Source organism: Gymnogyps californianus, chromosome 3, assembly GCF_018139145.2.
Source record: "Gymnogyps californianus isolate 813 chromosome 3, ASM1813914v2, whole genome shotgun sequence".
Taxonomy (NCBI): domain Eukaryota; kingdom Metazoa; phylum Chordata; class Aves; order Accipitriformes; family Cathartidae; genus Gymnogyps; species Gymnogyps californianus.
The window spans coordinates 5,952,819-5,970,820 of record NC_059473.1 but is presented as its reverse complement, the minus strand read 5'-3'; the positions used below and the strand labels follow the sequence as shown (position 1 = coordinate 5,970,820).

Here is an 18,002-nt window from a genome sequence, read left to right as displayed (position 1 = left end):
ATCTAGTAAGGCAATAGACGAAGTGGAATCAATTAATGCTCTGAAGGCAGCTCTTCATATAAAACTGAAGGCCAAATTGTTACTATTCACATAACGTGAATAATACACTTATAATTTCACAGGCTGTGTTATTAATTTTGCATGTTGTCATAGGCTTATGCATCAGACAATAACTCTGCACAGATATCTGAAGGAGAAAGAGAAGCCTTGACCTGAAAAGCTGTCATAAAACTTATTGGAGAACATTGCTTTTAGTGGAAGCTGTGCAAAGCCATTTACCATCAGGAAAACAATCACTAAGTCACCACAGAAAGGACATTTGTAAGTGCCCTCTGCATAGTGAGTAACTCTGCAAGCGAGGCAGACAATAAACTCAACAAACCAACACAAGATGGAGAATTTTTTCACAATATGTTATCAACTCTAAATGCACCAATTTTCTGTATTTTTGTGAGCTAGAAAGTAACACTAGTTTTTATGATACAACAATCTATGAATGAATCTGACTGAAATGGGCTTGGGAAGGGGCTAACTAGACGAGCACTGACGACAGCAGCATTAGCAGTCAAGGTGATCATTATGAAGCTTTTGTACTTTGTGTGTAAAGGAGATTAAAAACGTTAGGACACAGCCCTTCAGCAAAAGATAAAAATCAAAGAAAAATGCAGGAGTTCAAATCACTAAAGGATCTCGATTAGCCTGTAAATGTACTTACACAACTATATGACCATGCAAGTTATGATGGATATACAGTAATTAAATAATTAGGGCAGTAAGAAGTCTAGTACATCTTGTCTGCATGAGCAAAAATTGACTATCAGAATATAGCAGAAAAAAACTCAATCTAGAAACAGAAAATGTGTTTCATTACTCTAAGTATCAACATAATAAAGAATGTCAGACTATGAAACTATCACTATTGATCTGAACTTTGTTACAAGAAGTTCTCGGTGAAAGAGCTTTCCCTATCTCCCACACCAGATGTGGCAGGTAGGGAGGTCAAGGCATCTAGATAATCCCAGGAAGCGGGAATGCCAGATTAATAAACATGAAGGCAAATGAAAAATTTCCCAATTAGAAAAATGGGAAAGGAAAGTGATTGGAAGAAAAAGAACATTTGTTTTCAAGCTATCAAACTAGGCATTCACAATAAACAGGAGTGAAAAAATAAATACCTGAGAAGCTAGTGTTAGGCAGTATGGTTTATGTAGCTCTAGAAGTACAGATTTATTCCATTAAGAGGAGGGAGTCTATGCATTAATTGGGAAGTCATGCACATAATGAACGCATGATGACACTTTGATGCTTCACTTGTCTTCTCCCCTGCCAATCCATCTCTCTGGTTTGCAATCTGCCATTTTTCACAATGTGTTAATCTTTGGGGTGAGGATCTAAATACATTTCAGCTCTTCCTGTATGAGAGCATTCAAAAACAGGTACTTGCTTAAGCACTGCAAAGACTCTCTCCTTGGAGTGAACAGTCACTGCAGTTTACACAGAGAGTGCTGAAAAGAGAATTTATCTAGCAGCTCATTCTCAATGAAACCCTCTTTTCATTACCTTCTCCTATATTTACTACCTAATTTGCATTTATATACCCCTTATTATCTAAACACCTCATAATCTCAAATGTGCTTAACCTAACAAATCCCTAATATAATTCAGGAGCATTAGGGAAGTTTTATATAGATAAGCAGGGATGATGGTAATTTATGTTGTCCAACTTAGGCACTGGAGCTAGAAGGTTAGTATTCTGTTTTCTACGGAGTGAAAGGAAGGAGATGGGTCCTCTGAATCGCTAATCAGCTGCTACCCTGGACATGTTCAAGCACAGGCTCCTTCCTAAGCTGTGAAAAGCATGCACTGATGTTCAGTGCTGTATGTTGCCTTCTCTTGGGTTGATCAAACCAGATCAATGTGGCATTCCACCTTTAACTCCCATCAACTCATTGCCTGAGGCCCCTTTCCTCATGCCATTTTGCTGCGTTTGCTGCCAAGGAAGGGTCCCACTGGGTGGAGAAAATTCTTTCCCCATTTATTGTCTTTCCAGAAGGGAACGAGAATATTAAGCAGGCAATTTTACAGGACAGGAAAAAAAACATTAGGGGTTGAATCAGACTGTAATTAACAGAAAAGTGATCATGCCAGTTTTAAAATCACTAATATAATTTTAGAATAATGAATTTTACATCCTGCAAGGCTATGAATAACTGTAATTTAATAGATGCATCCAAAATGTATATATCAAACTAATCTCTAAAAACATAGCATATGCATGTTCTTAATATATCTAGTGAGCATGCATACCTATGCATACATAATCAAATCTTTACTATTAGATATATATTAGGTATATTAGATATACACAAACATATGTATTCATCAATATAAACAAATGGACTATATCTACTCCATGTAAAATTTCCTTATAATTTCCCTTTGACTAAAATTCATACCGGCCGGGAGGGGGTTAGTGAGGTGACAGGTAACTGCCTGACTCATAAGCAATGCTTCATTTATTAATCTTCAGACGATGCAGGGTGCAGACAATCTGATCTTCCCTGTAGTAGACCAGGAATCACAGTCTCAGATCACAAACCCAGGGGCCTATTTGGTACCTCAGAACAGCGGGGCTGGGACACAGTCTGCTCCAACTAAAGCATCGCTCGGGAAGAATTTACATAGATTTAAATTATATGTAGGCTACCTACAGTTATGGTAATGCCTCCTTGTTCCCAGGGCTTTGAAGATGTGAATCTCAGTGCAACTGGCGATCAGGTGCATTGTAAAATATTATTGTTGTATTCTGCTATAGGGTATCTGTACATTACTATATGCATTTTGTTTGTTCTATGATACCTATTTGCAGAGCTTATTTTGCAAAAAAAGAAAGCGGGTAATATTAGCTTATCACAGAACTTAGCTTTCCTGTTTTTATCTCATTTTAATTGAGGTCTGTGTCTGTTGCCAAGCAAGGTTTAGTAGGCTTCCTTGATTTATAAATCAAGGGTGTTTGTTTCACTAAAACTGGTGCATAATTCCTTGTCAGCAGTCACCTTCGCTTTAAGAAAGGAGTGAAAAAAATCAAAGGAAATGTAGAATATTACTAGAACTGTCTTTGAACAATGAATAGGGCTGTGTGAATAGCTGATCAGGTCCCAAAGAGGAAAAAAAACCCAAACATATAGGAAAGGATTTTGATATTAAAATGTTTAGATTTATTCATGCTGAAAACATAAGCTAAGAAGTTTTCATTTTGTATTCAATGAAATTCAACCTTTAACCTCAAAACTTTGTGTGTGTTTGGCCCTTTCAAACAAAAGCACAGCAATGGAGACGGTGTGTGGGCCATTCACAAGGAAAGGAGGGAAATCCATGCTATGAGCCTTTTATCAATACTGCTGTGTTCAGGATATTCAGCTTGTGCTCTGCCTAACAAGATTCCGTCCCCTTCTGTGCACCGGGAAAACAGCCCAACCACTCTCATGTGGGGTGATTTGGATTAGGTAGGCTCAGTGCCTCTGGAGCTAGTACTGTTTCTCTACAACTGGAATATTTAAGGGGCCAAAGAAGGAGAGTGAGGGAAATGATATGGGCATGGATGTAAGTGGATCACTTCCCTCTGCACCATATGATACTATTTTGCAAAGTTAACTTCTGGATGGATTGGACCCACATTCTGGAGGGGGGAATACATTATTTACCAAAAAATATATTTCCACACCGCTGGGCTGCACAGCCAAATGGAATGTACCTGTCCTTTAGACATTCATTCCGGAAATACGTTTGTAGTTAACTAATAGTTTCCCTTGCATTTGCTCCAGCATTGGAAATGTCAAACAATGCATGCAAAACTTGACAAAGTGCACTGAACACAACAGAGAATCCAGAACAACTGACAAATTATTGGTAATTTCTCATATTAGTTTGACATGCACAGTGCACTGAGTGCAGCGCTGCCCAGCTCCCTGTTGTCATCAATCCTGTGCTGCTCACGCCCACCTACACGCTGCACATTCCAGTTCCAGCAGCCCCTCTCCTTATACAAAACCTGCCACTCATCTCCATGTCAGGGACAGCAATTATCACAATTGCTAAGCAATCCACATCCGATCCTCCATCAGGCCTTGGCCTTGATCTCCAAAGCAAGACTTTAATTGCCCATTTCCTCATCATGCGACTGTAACTATACCAGCGGAACATCACCAGTCAGAACTCAAGCAGTGGCAGCATAAGGTGCAGCAGCGTATGGGTTTCAGCAACGTACTAGTTGCACGCTGTGGCATAAACTTGGAATCATTAAACTGCTTGTCAGAATAAAGCCCATCGGGCTTATGGCTCACAGACTTCCGAGCAGAGAAGTCAAGATTGCCACTTGGATAGATGCAATTCCATTGCATTTTTTACTGTGTTGGACTGGATATAAAATGAAAATTGTAGTAATTGAGAATGAGCCAAGAATCTATACTTCATCTCCCAGTAAAGATCCTTTCATCTGTATTTCTCATTTTCTCCCTGAAGTCTTCACTAGTTCTCAATCTTGAATCTATATTCTTTAGGCCCACTATCATATTTTTCTTCTGTTGTCTTCTTCTAGGTTTGGTTGAGTTTTTTTCCATTGCTTTCACTTTAAATATTACTCCTCCTATTACACCAGTTTTGGGGTGCTTATGAATGATTATTTTTTCATACATCTTTGGAACTTGTGTATCGTATCTTTCATCGGATGGAAGACTTTGGAACATGTTCCACATACACAGTCAAGCTCATAGACATGCAGACCATGTCACATCAGCTCTTTAACAGCTCTTCCCCTCAGGCTTCTTCAAACGTGTCTTTTAATCTGAAAGAAACACTATTCCTACAAGTACTTGTAGATACTCCTTGCAATTTAATAGCAGCAAGTGATGGCAAAGAGGAAGAGGGAGGAAAGAGTATATGAAGTGTAAGTAAAGAAAGTCTATGGAAAGAGTATTAGAAAGAAACAACATACTGTGAAAAGAATCTCAATGCAAGACGGAGAAGGACAAGTAGGAGAGCGGGTAAAACTGAGGAAGTGGGAAAGTGATGGAATAGACGAAAGTAAAAAAAAAAAAAAAAAAAGACTGAGAAAACAACTCCTACCATTGTCAGTAGGGTATGGTATGTCTGAATACCCTTTTCTCTTTAGTGAATGTCTTAATTTCTATAAACCAGAGGCCAACCTGGAGAGTTGCGAAGTGGATAGAATGAACCAAGACTGAGATGTCCTGTCCCATACTCAGTAGGTTTGAAAAGAAAAATTTTCTATCAGATGAACATCAAAACTCTGATTTTTCTTTCATTTTTTGGGGGGGAGAAAAAGATCTAGGAATTGTGAACTTTCACCATCCTCATGAGATTTTCCTACAAATGATCTCTGGACCCACCACTCACTTGGAAAAGTCAATGTTACAAGAGTTTAAAACTTTGCCTTGACCATCCTTGAGCCAGGCTCCGTATCTAACCATGTCTGGATTAGGCTTCCCCTTCCTGGACACATCCACTTATTCCACACAAAGCTTACAAATCTCTAGGACTCCATAAAAGAGATCATTTACAAGTACATAGCTGTAGTTTATGTACTTACTCACACTCCACAATCTCTCGGCAAGAACATCCTTCCAAACAACAGCTGAATAATAGGAAACTTACTGAGTCACTATAGTCAAACCTATATACTATCATCATCCACAACTATTGTATTATGCAGCTACTGTAATTATATGCAACTACAGTCAGAAAACGCTGATTTGTTGGAAATGAGTGAGAGGAGAAATTTAATGAAAAGTAATCTTTCCAGGGAACATCTTTCCCAGTTATTCTGCTACCGACTAAGGAGGGCTGCCAGACCCTTGAAAGCTGCACCCACGTAGCATGGGAAGTACATGCTGAAATGTGGCTGAGATGCTGGTTTCACTGTCACCACGGATGGGAGTGCACTTTCTCTCCCTTCTGGATGTATAGGGTTTTCTTCCCCTACCAAGCTCAGTACTCTTAAACTGCTGGGAAAGATACTGCATCTCAAAACAACACTGTTTTCTTGTTGCGGAAATTTTTGTTATTTCTAAAACCAAACAACCCCCTCTCCCCCCCCCCAACCTAGGATTTTCTTCATGATTCTAAATGTACTTTTTAATCCAGGTATACTTTCGAAACTCTCGCACTGCTTTTGTTATTTCTGTTAACCTTTCTACTAGTATATTTATCATCTTGAAGTGTCTCACTGTAAATAGGATAAACTCAGCACCCATCTTGTCATGAGAGTACTAATAAAAGCAACCTGCATCTTTAACGTGTACTGCAACGTGCACTAGTACCTCATTTACAGAAATGCAGTATTATTTTCATTAGTGGCTCGGCTTTGCAGACTGATTCTGCACAAAGACATAAGCACTATCTTAACAAACGACTTGCATATACGAAGCTGTTCATATACTACAGTCTTTGCAGAAACAGTAACTTTATTTCTCTGTTCATTAAGGAACATATTTTGTCCCCATTTCATGCATTTTAAAACATTCCCTCTAATGAGTTCACATACAAAGCATTAATATTTCTTTTAACATTTTTCCATTAGCTGTGTCAAACTGAATCTCTTGTCATTTGTCATGTCGCACTGAAGGTCTGATAATTAACAAATATGTTGCTGCTGTTGCTCAATGATGAATGCAGTTGTATAAGAGTATGTGGTTCTGCCTTTGTGGCATTTCTTGTTCAATCTGACTGACTTAGAGTGATGAACATGTGTATAAGATGCTACACATGCACTATATTTGAAATGTCTGTGTGTGCACGCTACCATGCATTTCATATATACTATCTATGTACACACCATGCATAATTTAGCTTATGTTTTACAATGTATTTTCATAGAGTACTACACTAGCTTAGGAAAATGTGAAGGGGAGTCAATGGCTTGTTGGTGCCCTGTTGCTCACTTGAAGATTTAGCATGCAAAGCACTTCTCTTTGCAGAATCACAATTATTTTCCTAGCAGGGACTTCTCTCATCAGGTTTAAATATTGCATAGTCTAAGCTAAACATCCTGATACAAAACGTTTGCAGTCCCTGGCCTCTTAAACTTTTTCACATCACTTTCAGTTGTTTTTTCTTCAGAGATAATAATGTTAACACACCAGTTAGCTTCGTGCTCTTTGTTCTCACAGGCAGTTGCTACCTTGCAGCTTGCCGGCCACCTGCCCACACTTTGGGAAATTTTTGCTGCAGAAAGCAATAAATGCTGAACCACAGTGAGTGCAGGAGTGGGTGACAGGGGCGCAGGTTACTGAGTGACAGCTGGCATTTTGCTTTAACCCTAACAGACGTGCTCTACAGTTGGGCAGAGAACAGGATAGTGCAGATGAAAGTGCTCTGAGAGGCTACAGAGAACAGATAAGGGGCCTTTTAATGTTACACTGTTCACATGCCAGGTTGGTATTTTCTTGTCATCCTTAGCCACCTACAGTACACAGAGGAGCATCTTCTGCAGAAACAGCATGCTCTCTAGGATGTTATCATCCTGAACTCGACTTTGCAGAAAGAAGCTATATATTAATTTTTCACATCCTTTTCCCAGTTTTCTCTTCAATCTATGGCAAAACACACTGCGCTCTTCTCTGCATAGGAAGTTCACTTGTTTTGAGAAGGATTAACTATTCACAAATGTTAAAATTAGAAGTTAGGTCTACTTTAGTAATTTATGTTATAAAAGGAGAAAAGATAATTTTTACTTGTCGATGTTTATTGCACAGCTGATCATTTTAATAGCAATTTATTACTTCCTTTTTCTCCCTTTAATTGAACTGCTTTCTAACTCAAATCAAGCATGCAAGAGAATTAGAGTAACAGTGCAGTATTGTAAAATCAGTTACTGTACAAATGCAAGTAGTTTTCTTGCTTTTAACAAGTGGGTTTGTTTGCACACGGTGATGGTGTTCTGAGACAACAGCCCCAACTGCAAGAAAACATGGTCTGTTCTGTCATTTTGACGGATTATCACTGCAGCAGTCCGTTATGAGTCGGCGACACGCATATTTTTGTCTGCATAATGGTAAATAATGACACATTTATTGCTTATTATTCATACCCAGTTGGGCTAATCTGTCCTCCCATCCAACACCTCCATGATATTGCAGAAGCCAACAAGGGTGGGAAAAGCATGCAGCTTGCCCTAGAGGAGCAGTATGGATGCCATATGCTGCCCTGTGCTGCTGTGACCAGTGATGGGTGCAAAGCTGGATGCCTCTCTGAAAGCCAAAGAGGTCTCTCAAACCTGTACCTCCGCACTGTCCCAAGACTGGACTGTTTTGGGTGCAGCTGTACTTTCTACTGAGGAGAGGAGGGAATCTGGGGGACGCTGCCTCTGAATTTGGATATGCGGAGTTACCTTTGCTTTCCCTCCAGCCAAGTGGGAGTTTCTGAGTGGTGGGGAGCTCACTCTGTGTTGGGCTGTATCACGCAAAGCTGGACACCAGTGGGGAACAGCTGGCAACCCAGGACGGTCTGAGGTCCGCTTTGGATTTCATCTTTCTTATATGTATCAGGAAGGCTAATTAGATAATTAACCACAGTGGGCTGAGACATGAGCCATGTATTTATCCGAGATGGGTAAAATAAGGAAGAGATTCACTTGTGCAAATTAGAAAAAAAATCAGTAAGGTTTCTTTTTTTCACGAAGCATTCTCAAATTTGTGCCTTTTTTTTCTTTTTAAAAATAATTTTCTGCAAACCCTTTTGCCCACAGATGGTAGCTGGATTCTGAAATCACTTTTCTTAAAAAAAACCCCTCACAGTTCTTATTTATTACCACGTTATCCAGGAAAATCTCACTAACCTTCACAAATCAAATCTGTCTGCCACATGACCTCCATTATGGACCATAGTCTTGCCTTCACTAACATCAGTTTAAATCACCAGCGACTCTGCTAACTTCATAATGTTCCTTTTGATTTACACTAGTGCAAAACTGAAAAAAAGTTTGCCCTTTCAAATAATTTATTTTCCATTTTTTTTGCAGCTCCAGATCAAACTCAAGATTTTCTCTGACTTCCAGTAGAATGATCCATGTGAGAAAAATATCACCCTCTATCAATAAACTCCAATCTAAATTTCTCACATTTTTCCTCATGTCCCATACATTAAAATATTTATTTATGTTTACATTCTTCCTACAAAGGGTTTGTGACATTTTTATTTAAAGGAAGTGATACCAGAATTCATTAAAATAAATTTAAAAAGCATTTTGCATATTCATACTGGAAATGTGATGCTGTTGATTTGAAAGTTAGTATTCCCAAGACATATGTGTATGTGCAAGATCAACACTGGAAGACATTTAATTAACACAATAAATATCACCTCAAATTGTTAGATGTATCTTTTGTGACCTGATATTCATTTCTAACACTGTAATATTTATTCTGCTGGAAAAATAAACAATCATTAAAAATGTGGATTTGTGAAGAAAAAATGTCAACAAGCAAGCAAGCAAGGTCTTAATCGAAAATAATCCTTTGAGCATCCTGTTATTTGGACTGAAGTCTTTTGATTTCAGGCCTAGTGATGAGCTAGTCACTTCACAGAACTTAAGGGAGTTTTATTGGTATAAAACTGGCATAGGATAAAGGTCAGCCTATTCCATTTTAACGAGTGAAGTGAGATTATTTACTACTCAATTTACAGGCTGAAAGTGCATTCTGCAGTGTTTATCCATTGGGAGAAACAGAAAAAAAGAGACAAACCTCGTTTCCCAAAAAAATACTCTGCAACTGGGGACTGCTTAGCAATTGCACTAATAAAACATTTAAAGAAACATCAGGGCTTAAGCTAATCAAAGCTTATTAGATAATTAGGCTGACTGTCACTTAGGACTTGATGCTGAGAGGTGCTGAGCAAAGTGCCAAGATCCTCAAGTGAATAGTCCATGAAAACGGCATCCTTCAATTTAAATGCAAGCTCTGGTCCGGAAGTGGGAAGATGCCAGATCAAATCACAGGCAGATTTGGAAATCTCAGTCTAGAATTTTTATTTTTGTTTTAAATATTCCTTTTAAATATTTGTTGTTCACCGAGGCTAAGAAAATTCCATTTATTTCTCCATGCTGTTGCCCATTTAATGAGGCAGAGCAGCATTTTATTATTCCCCTCTGATGAATATACAAGCACCAAAACGCAAAGCTGAACAGTGAAACAAACAGTAAATTATTTCAATCCTCTTAATTCTCTGCTTTTTTGGCAGAGAATGCCATAAATCATTTTAGCTTAGCAGCCACAGATTCAAGAGAGATTTCTTTTTAAACTTTGGAAATGTTTCAATTGAATGAACTAACAAAAGAAATAATTTTTACCTCAACAGGGAGAAAATAAAAGGAGAACTTTTCAAATATTACACTGGCTATCAACTCATTTTTTTCATGTCTTTTTGCAATGAGTCTGAATACTACTTTAGCAGGGCAACTTTCCCCCATTCAATCCAAATCCATGCAATGCAAAGTCCCATGAAACTCAGTAAACTGAAATAACCTTTTCCTCCAAACTCCTTCCCCAAAATTCTTGAAGAGTTGCCTGTGGTTGGACTGGAATGCATTTGGAAGTGTTTGAATTAAGTGCAGCTAGCCCAAAAGACAGTTTGGCTTCCTACAGAGGTGTAAAGAATAAAAAAGGGATTGTGGTGGACAGTGCATTGTTATTGTGAATTATGCAGTGAGCTGAAACGACACTGGAATAGTCATCAAAGTTCCTAAGAGCTGCTCTCTTCCAGATGAGCTAATAGAGTGGCTCTGAGCTCTGAGGTTAACTGAAATAAAATCTAGAAGTGCTGTAAAATACATTTGCTGTATTTGACTTCCTTCTAAAGTTAGCACGGTGATACTGCTGACCCTTTTGTCAGTAACAGCTCCATTTAACTCAATGACATTATCTGCATGAAGACGACCACAAAGTTTTACCTAAAGCACATAGGACAAGCTGTAACCTTCGCAAAGATCAATGTGTTCTTAGATATTCTAAGAAATCAGAAAGCATTGATCTGAAATGTATGAAATCATTCACTGGGTTTTCAAATATCTTCATTTAAATAACGCTCAGAAGGAAGGAGACATTGTCCAGCACTGGTTCATTAATAGGCTTACATGATATGTGATTGTAAAAGCAGCTAGCCCTGAGAAGAAAGACCTTGGAGGTCCTTTCCAGCCCTATGCAATGGAAAGAAGACATGGGAGTTATGAGAGGCTTACTGCTGTAAAGGATCAGCATCTTATTAATTTGTTCTATAACTTGAATATGTATCATTTTATGTCCTCATAAATTTTTCAGGTACAGTGCTAATATTAATTATTGATTGGATGTAGAAGTGTCGACTCCCATTGGGTGCAATTAATAACACATGTCAAATTGGGAGATAATAAATGTATGTTCTTTGAAAGTGAGTTAGTATGCATCAGATGCTTATATTTTCCATTATCAGGAACTGATTTACAATTTTTGAAAATCGTTCTCATTATACTTTTTGAGGAGAAAAAGAAATTTTATACCTTAAAGCTGTATTCTCTTCATTCATTTGAAAGACCACAGAGATGCAACACTTAGAAGAAAGTCTACACAGCTTATGGTGCCTCTGTAGATCTGTTGGACCTTTTCCCACAGATGAAGCCTCACCCTGAATAGCGCCATTTTCCACATCTCTACAGGAGCCCATACCATCTGGCAGGCCTTGGCTAAGCTGGGCTTGTGAACAGTAGAGTAGGTGCGAGCAGAAACATGAACACGGGCTACAAAATGAGGAACCACATGAGTTACATCTTCCTTAACAGCTAGGGCTGCAAGAATATGGTCTGCTGAAGCCAGAAGAGTCCGGTTAACTCGGCTGGGAGCAGGAACGGACTGCAAGAGCACAGGTGTCTCAGCTATTATATTGAGATTTAAGTGCAACTCTGACCCATGAGCATGCATAACAAAAGTCTCATTGATTTCAATTAGAGGAGGCTTGGGTCTATTTACTGTAACTGAGTCGATTCTCAGAAAAATAATTAATTCCTTGTCATGTCTCACGTGTATTGATTTTTGTAATTACAATGAAATTGGAGGCAAGGGTGGAGGGGAAGGAAATGCACTTGATTTATGTTTAATTTGATGCACAAGCTGTCAAGGACAAAGAAATTGAGATGCAATGACCATGCCCATCCTCGATGCACTCCTCTGTGCTTAGATAACAAGTGCCAGACACACGCTGTAGTGGAGAATCTAAAATCACACTCTGCTCTAACGTACAGAATTCAGTACTGCGGTGTAAAGAGCTTGCTTTCTGCAGCAGCCACCACAGCATGCAGAAGAGATGCCCAAGGGGAAGAAGAGGACAGGACAAGCTTAATGTGTATCAATGACTAAGAGGAGGAGACACAGAATTAGAATGGGGGAGAAAAAAAAAAAATATACAAGCTGTTGCTGATAATAAAGCTGCCAGTAGGTAATATAAGTAAAAAAAGGAGTGAGAGAAAAGAAAATACATATGGCCTTGCTTGGTAATGATGCTGTGATGAAAAAGATAGCAGCAGGAGAGCATGTGAACTTTGTTTTCACTGTGCTTTCACTAAAATGGCAAGTTAGAAATTTTTGACCTTGAGTCAGTCAGTATTTGACTTCTTAATTAGGTGATACTCTCTTTTTCCAAACATGTTTGTGGGAGTGGCTGGCCTGTTTCCATACACACACACACATAGATTTGATGATAATACTTAATTTCTAGTATCTACAGCATCAGAGATTAGTTTGTCATAAAGATAGCCTCATTACTTACACAGATAGAGTATGACATTTTGGGCTCATTAAAGCCAATGCCTACACTGACTTCAGCAGGACCACAAGAATCTGAAGAACTATTTCCAGCCTTTTGCCTAAAAGTATCTGTTCAGGAAGTAAAGTCTCCAACTCATATGAGGAAAAAAAGCTTTTTGTTATACAACAGCCCTGCAAATGAAAGCTGCCAAACAGTCTCACATCCAAACATTAAAAAGAAGTGATACATATGAGGGAGAGGTAGGGTTTAAGGGTGTAAATCAGTCCTGAGTTAAGTACTTCCATCTAAACACATGACATTTTAAACAAAAAGCAAGCCCTCTGCCTCCAGTACAGGGAACTAATTTGCATCTAGTTTGTGCAGTTTCTAAAAGCTGTTGTCTAAAATGTCAGCACTCTAAGGGAAATTTTCTTCTAGTGACCTACACACACTGCAACAGAGGAAGCTGCAAACTCATATTTTTAAAAAAAATAATAATCTTACTGGTGTGGCAGTCTGTTGGCAACACTTTGTGAAACGATAATCTTCCTGGTATGACAGAGCTCTGTGCACAAAGTCGTAACACAACAAACTGTGAGTCAGTAATAAATAACCAAATGACAGTGATCGATGATGGCAAATCTGTCTTCAATGGAATTATTGGTAGAAATACTAAAAATTCTTTCCCTCTTAATATATTAAACTCTTTGTTTAGAGGTTGAGTTGATACTGCCAGAAAACCCTTTTAACACAGCTAGCATAAATTTTAGTGGGCGTTTGAATACTGAAGCACGAGAGACTAGCCTGTTAAAAAAGCTGCCCCTAGAAAGGCTGCTGTTTGCATAAAATACATTGGTTCTTCTCAGCTGGGAAATCATTTGATCTATTTTATATCATACGCCCTGTCACTAAGGAAGTAAATATGGATATGAAATATGAACATGAAGCAAAACATAAAAAGAGACTTAATAAAATGAGTAATTATGTTTTGCCTAAATCCTCTCATGCCAGCAAGAGGCACATACCATCATAAATTCAGCAAAGTCTGCCCATTTCAGTATGTGGGAAAGGAAAAAAAAACTGCAGCCAGGCCCTGTGAGGCACATTACTGCAGAGGGTTTTCTCAGGAGAAATCGAGAACACTGACTGAGGAGCGCTGATTACCGCAGCGCTTTAACTGATGGCCAGATGCAGGGGAAGACAAGGGATCTGGAGCTGCTCTGTGCCATGACCTAATGCTTGGCACGTGGACAGCTGATGGAAGAGTCTAACACTACCGGTCCAGCACAATCTTTCAAAATGCAATCCAAGTCCTTAGTGACAAGTTTTCAGTGCTTTATGCTACTTCTCAGTAAATGGATAAATTAAAAAAAAAAAATCAAGGAAAAAAGAAGAAAGGACACAGACACAGAGAAGTAATCAAGTGCCCAAGTATTTGTGAAAAGCCAGTGTTAGAAGTACTAGCAGATTATTCTTTGAAATTTAAATTCCAGTCTTTTTAGTTTACATGCCTGAGAAGCTCATGATCCTACAGCACCAAATATAAAACTTATTATGTCTAGTCTTTACACCCAGATGCCCATGACATCAAGAAGTTCCAGCTTATTTATAAACATGATTTTAAAAAGATGAGTAGAAAATCAGAAATGCAAACATTTTTATTTTCCCAAACTATTGTAAACTTCTAGCTATTCAGACCTTAGCCTAATTTATTCTCTGGATATTTCACAGAAATGACATGACAACACTGATTAGCTGACACCCAATGCTAGAATTCAAGCTGTAATACAAGCACGGAAACATTAGGACTGTGGACACAGACAAGGAATGAAAAGTGAAGCCTAGAACACACATTTGAGCAAGTGCAGAAAAAATTAAAGCAGACATGACACAATGGGCTGTGAAGAATCGTACTTGGATATGAACTCTGCTGAAAACAAGTCTCCTTCCGTACAGAAGACTGGTTATATAGTTACCCAGGTCTTCCTACAGGAAAATTGTGTACAAGTGGTGGACTCTGAACCTTCTCCACTGAAGTCAATGGCAAAACTACCACCAGCTTCACTAGGAGCATGAGTCAGTCTGCAGTCTTTAGGATCAAAACCCGTATTTCAGAATATTACATGTAGATGCAGTGCACAAATTCAAATAGAGGAAATCCAGCAAGCAATGTAGAATATTAAGCACTATTATTATGAAAACGCTCATTGTTTTCCACAAAAATATATCCTCAACAATTATCACATCTGCGGCAAGCATGCTAAAAAGATATCTCTTTTTCTTTTCAATGTAAACTGTGTTTTGTTTTTGTACTGCTAAAGCACAATGGAGCGAAGGGCACACTCTGCTGGTCAGAAGCACCATTTACACTGAAAGCTTTTTAACAATATGAGTACTAAAAAACAAACTGCATTATAAGACATCTGGACTTGAAGTGGTGCTCCATACTAGGCTGATACTTGACTTTTTTTCATCCTGAATATTCGAGACAATGCCTATGATGCTATGAATGGATTTTCTCATGTTTAAACATCAGCCTACCTGCTCTAAGAACACTTTATTTCCTGAAGGACATTTTTTAGCGGTATAACATAGGTTCAAAACCTCTTTACCTTAGGCTTTTCATCCAGTATTTGCTGACGAATCTCCTTGTGTTTTTCTACAAGTTTCTCCTGTCTTTTACTCTGAGCATCTTCTAGCTGGAAGAAAATAGCAGAAAATCTTTTTTCAGAGATTGCACATCCTCACTTTCCCACCTCTTCCCCAACAAATATTTCATCCATCAAAAATTAAAACGTTATCATCAAAACTATGCATAATTCTAATATAAACTTACACACTATTGTCACAAGCATCCGTGAGCACAACTGCTTTAACAGTTGTGTGTGGACAATATTATATCAGATTTCACGCATGGGATTTAGAATCAGAAATGTCTAAAGGGCTTATTGTAGACTTCTAATGCTATTAAAAGCATAATGCATTTTTAAAAATCATATTATTTTGCTTTAGCTTTTATTGTACAAGCTGTGTGAGATGGACCCTGTTCCCAGAAGAAGAGGATTTGCATCCTAGAGTCCTAAATGAACATGCTGATAAATTTTGGGCCTCATTTAATAAAGCACTCAGACATGTGTCTGACTCCAACAGGAATTAAGCATACTTAATTTGCTAATTCTTTAGGTTGCTTCCTGAATCAAGGCCTCTGTGAGCAAAAATGGGCCAACTTTTGAACTGAACTATCTCTGCACTGAAATTAAGAGAAAATTCAATAGTGGCATATGTTTCATAGTGATTTCACACATCAAAACACTGCGGTGCATACTTTCAGCCCAGTGTAAACCACCTATAGCTTCAGAAAAGCTAATACCTGTAATGAAATTCTTTGACTTGTATTTACAGAGCTCATAGAATGTTTTTTGCATTTCAGTAACTGTACAAATGTAATTAAGGTTAAAATATACTCTGCAATTAAATGTTTAATGACTTTCAGAATTCCTTATGCAGTCTTTGCATTCATGAGACAGCAAGCCAATTAAAAAAATTGGTACGTTTTTCATGAATAAACACAGGATATTCAAAGGTGAAATCATAACTGTATTAAAATCTGCCCCTTTCTGCATCATCCCCCAAACACTGACTAACAATTAATGAAGATCCATCTGAAATTCTAGTTTTCCTTTAACCGGAATGTGAAGAGAAGTCTACACTGCATCTGTTAAAAATCGGCACTTGCAGAATCTTTATACCGAAGCTTAGAATCTGCAGTTTAATATGACTCAAAATATGAAAGCTGACATTTTACCCCTAAAAATGAAAAATAAGCATATGGCCTGACATACCCGTTTTATGTACTGCACCACCTCCTGGATATACGATCGAATCATTTCGGTCTTCTCTCTGGGGAGAGGCAATCAACAAGTTACTGTAGTCAATAAGATCACACCAATATATTTTAATCTCCCACAACTCCTAAGAAAATAAGTAAAGCTATGTTTTGAATGTAGGGATCTGCCTACTTAACTTTTATCCACTTCTTGAATGTGCCTTTCATAACAGGCTGCATCTTTATTGTATGAAGGGCTCAGACTTCCCCATGACCTACCACAACAAACCTCCTGCTCTTTCACAACAGGCTTTTCCCAGAGGGTACTGCCACGTTTTCAAAGTGATGGTGGTGTTCCTTCCACATCTTCAAAGTGATGGTGGTGTTCTTTAAGGCCCAAATGTCAGTCTAGGAGAGCGCACTATCATCAGTAGATGCACACTGCCACATTGTGGCACATTATATAGTAGAGAAATAGTTTCTGTCAGTGAGCAGATACTGCTGGTGACATCTCCGAGACAATGGCAAAGTTCCCACAAAGGGCAGGGCAGACTTGACTTCGGTCCCCAGCTTTGCAATGTAAACCACATAAAGCTGAACTTGGAGGAAATACTTGAACTTTAAGTGACTCTCTGAGATAGTTATTAGATAACCATTGGTCAAAGGCTGAAGATGAGATCCCCCAAAGGGATAAATGCACATAAAATAACAATTTGTGGATACTTGAGTTGAGCAGATTCAGGACAGTACTCGAAAACCTAATTGCCTAAGTCAAGAACAGTGAATTGCTGTTCAGGTGGCACTAAAATCTGATGGGTTTAGGTAGGTACACAAGCCCTGGGTGCATGTAGGAATTAGAAAAAAATAACTAAGAACAATTAATACAATGTATTATGTGTGCAACATTCTTTCCCAAATTTGTGTAAAAGCTTTAAATAAACAACAGCCTAGCCTGGATGACTCGAATGGGATTCACCGGAAGGTCTTGCTACTCTCTGTCCTACTGTGAGAGTCAGGACAAACTGTGTCACTTGACAGAGGAAAGCTGAGTTTCCCATGTAGTTCCCATCTCACCTTTCCCAAGGGCTCTTTGAAAAGCCTGGCAAAGGAAAGCCCTTGGGAAAAATGAGAAAAAAATAAAAGGAAAACAAAAAAGAATTTCTACTTGTCTGTTTCTGAGCCTTTCTCAGTAGTGTCTCATTAACCTCTCAGCAAATCATTTCCTATTGCAATTGATTTTTACTGCTATAACATTTTCGTAATGACTAACTACTTTTTTCTAATATGACTTCCATACCCTCTGACCAGCTCTAACCATATTAAGTATTTCACCCTTTTTTTCATAATCAATTATTCTCATTTTGTTATCTTTTTTCTAGGATGT

At 38.3% G+C, this 18,002-nt stretch overlaps 1 protein-coding gene across 1 annotated transcript in view; it reads right to left on the bottom strand.

Annotated features, from left to right (window-relative positions):
* PLCB1 (phospholipase C beta 1) overlaps positions 1-18,002 on the bottom strand; it is a 408,615-nt gene that overhangs the window by 45,253 nt on the left and 345,360 nt on the right. Inside the window, exons 30-31 of the mRNA XM_050893175.1 lie at positions 16,635-16,692; positions 15,405-15,491 (exon numbers count right to left, since the gene is read on the bottom strand). Coding sequence (XP_050749132.1) covers positions 15,405-15,491; positions 16,635-16,692 — 145 coding nt within the window. The remainder of the gene's footprint in view (positions 1-15,404; positions 15,492-16,634; positions 16,693-18,002) is intronic.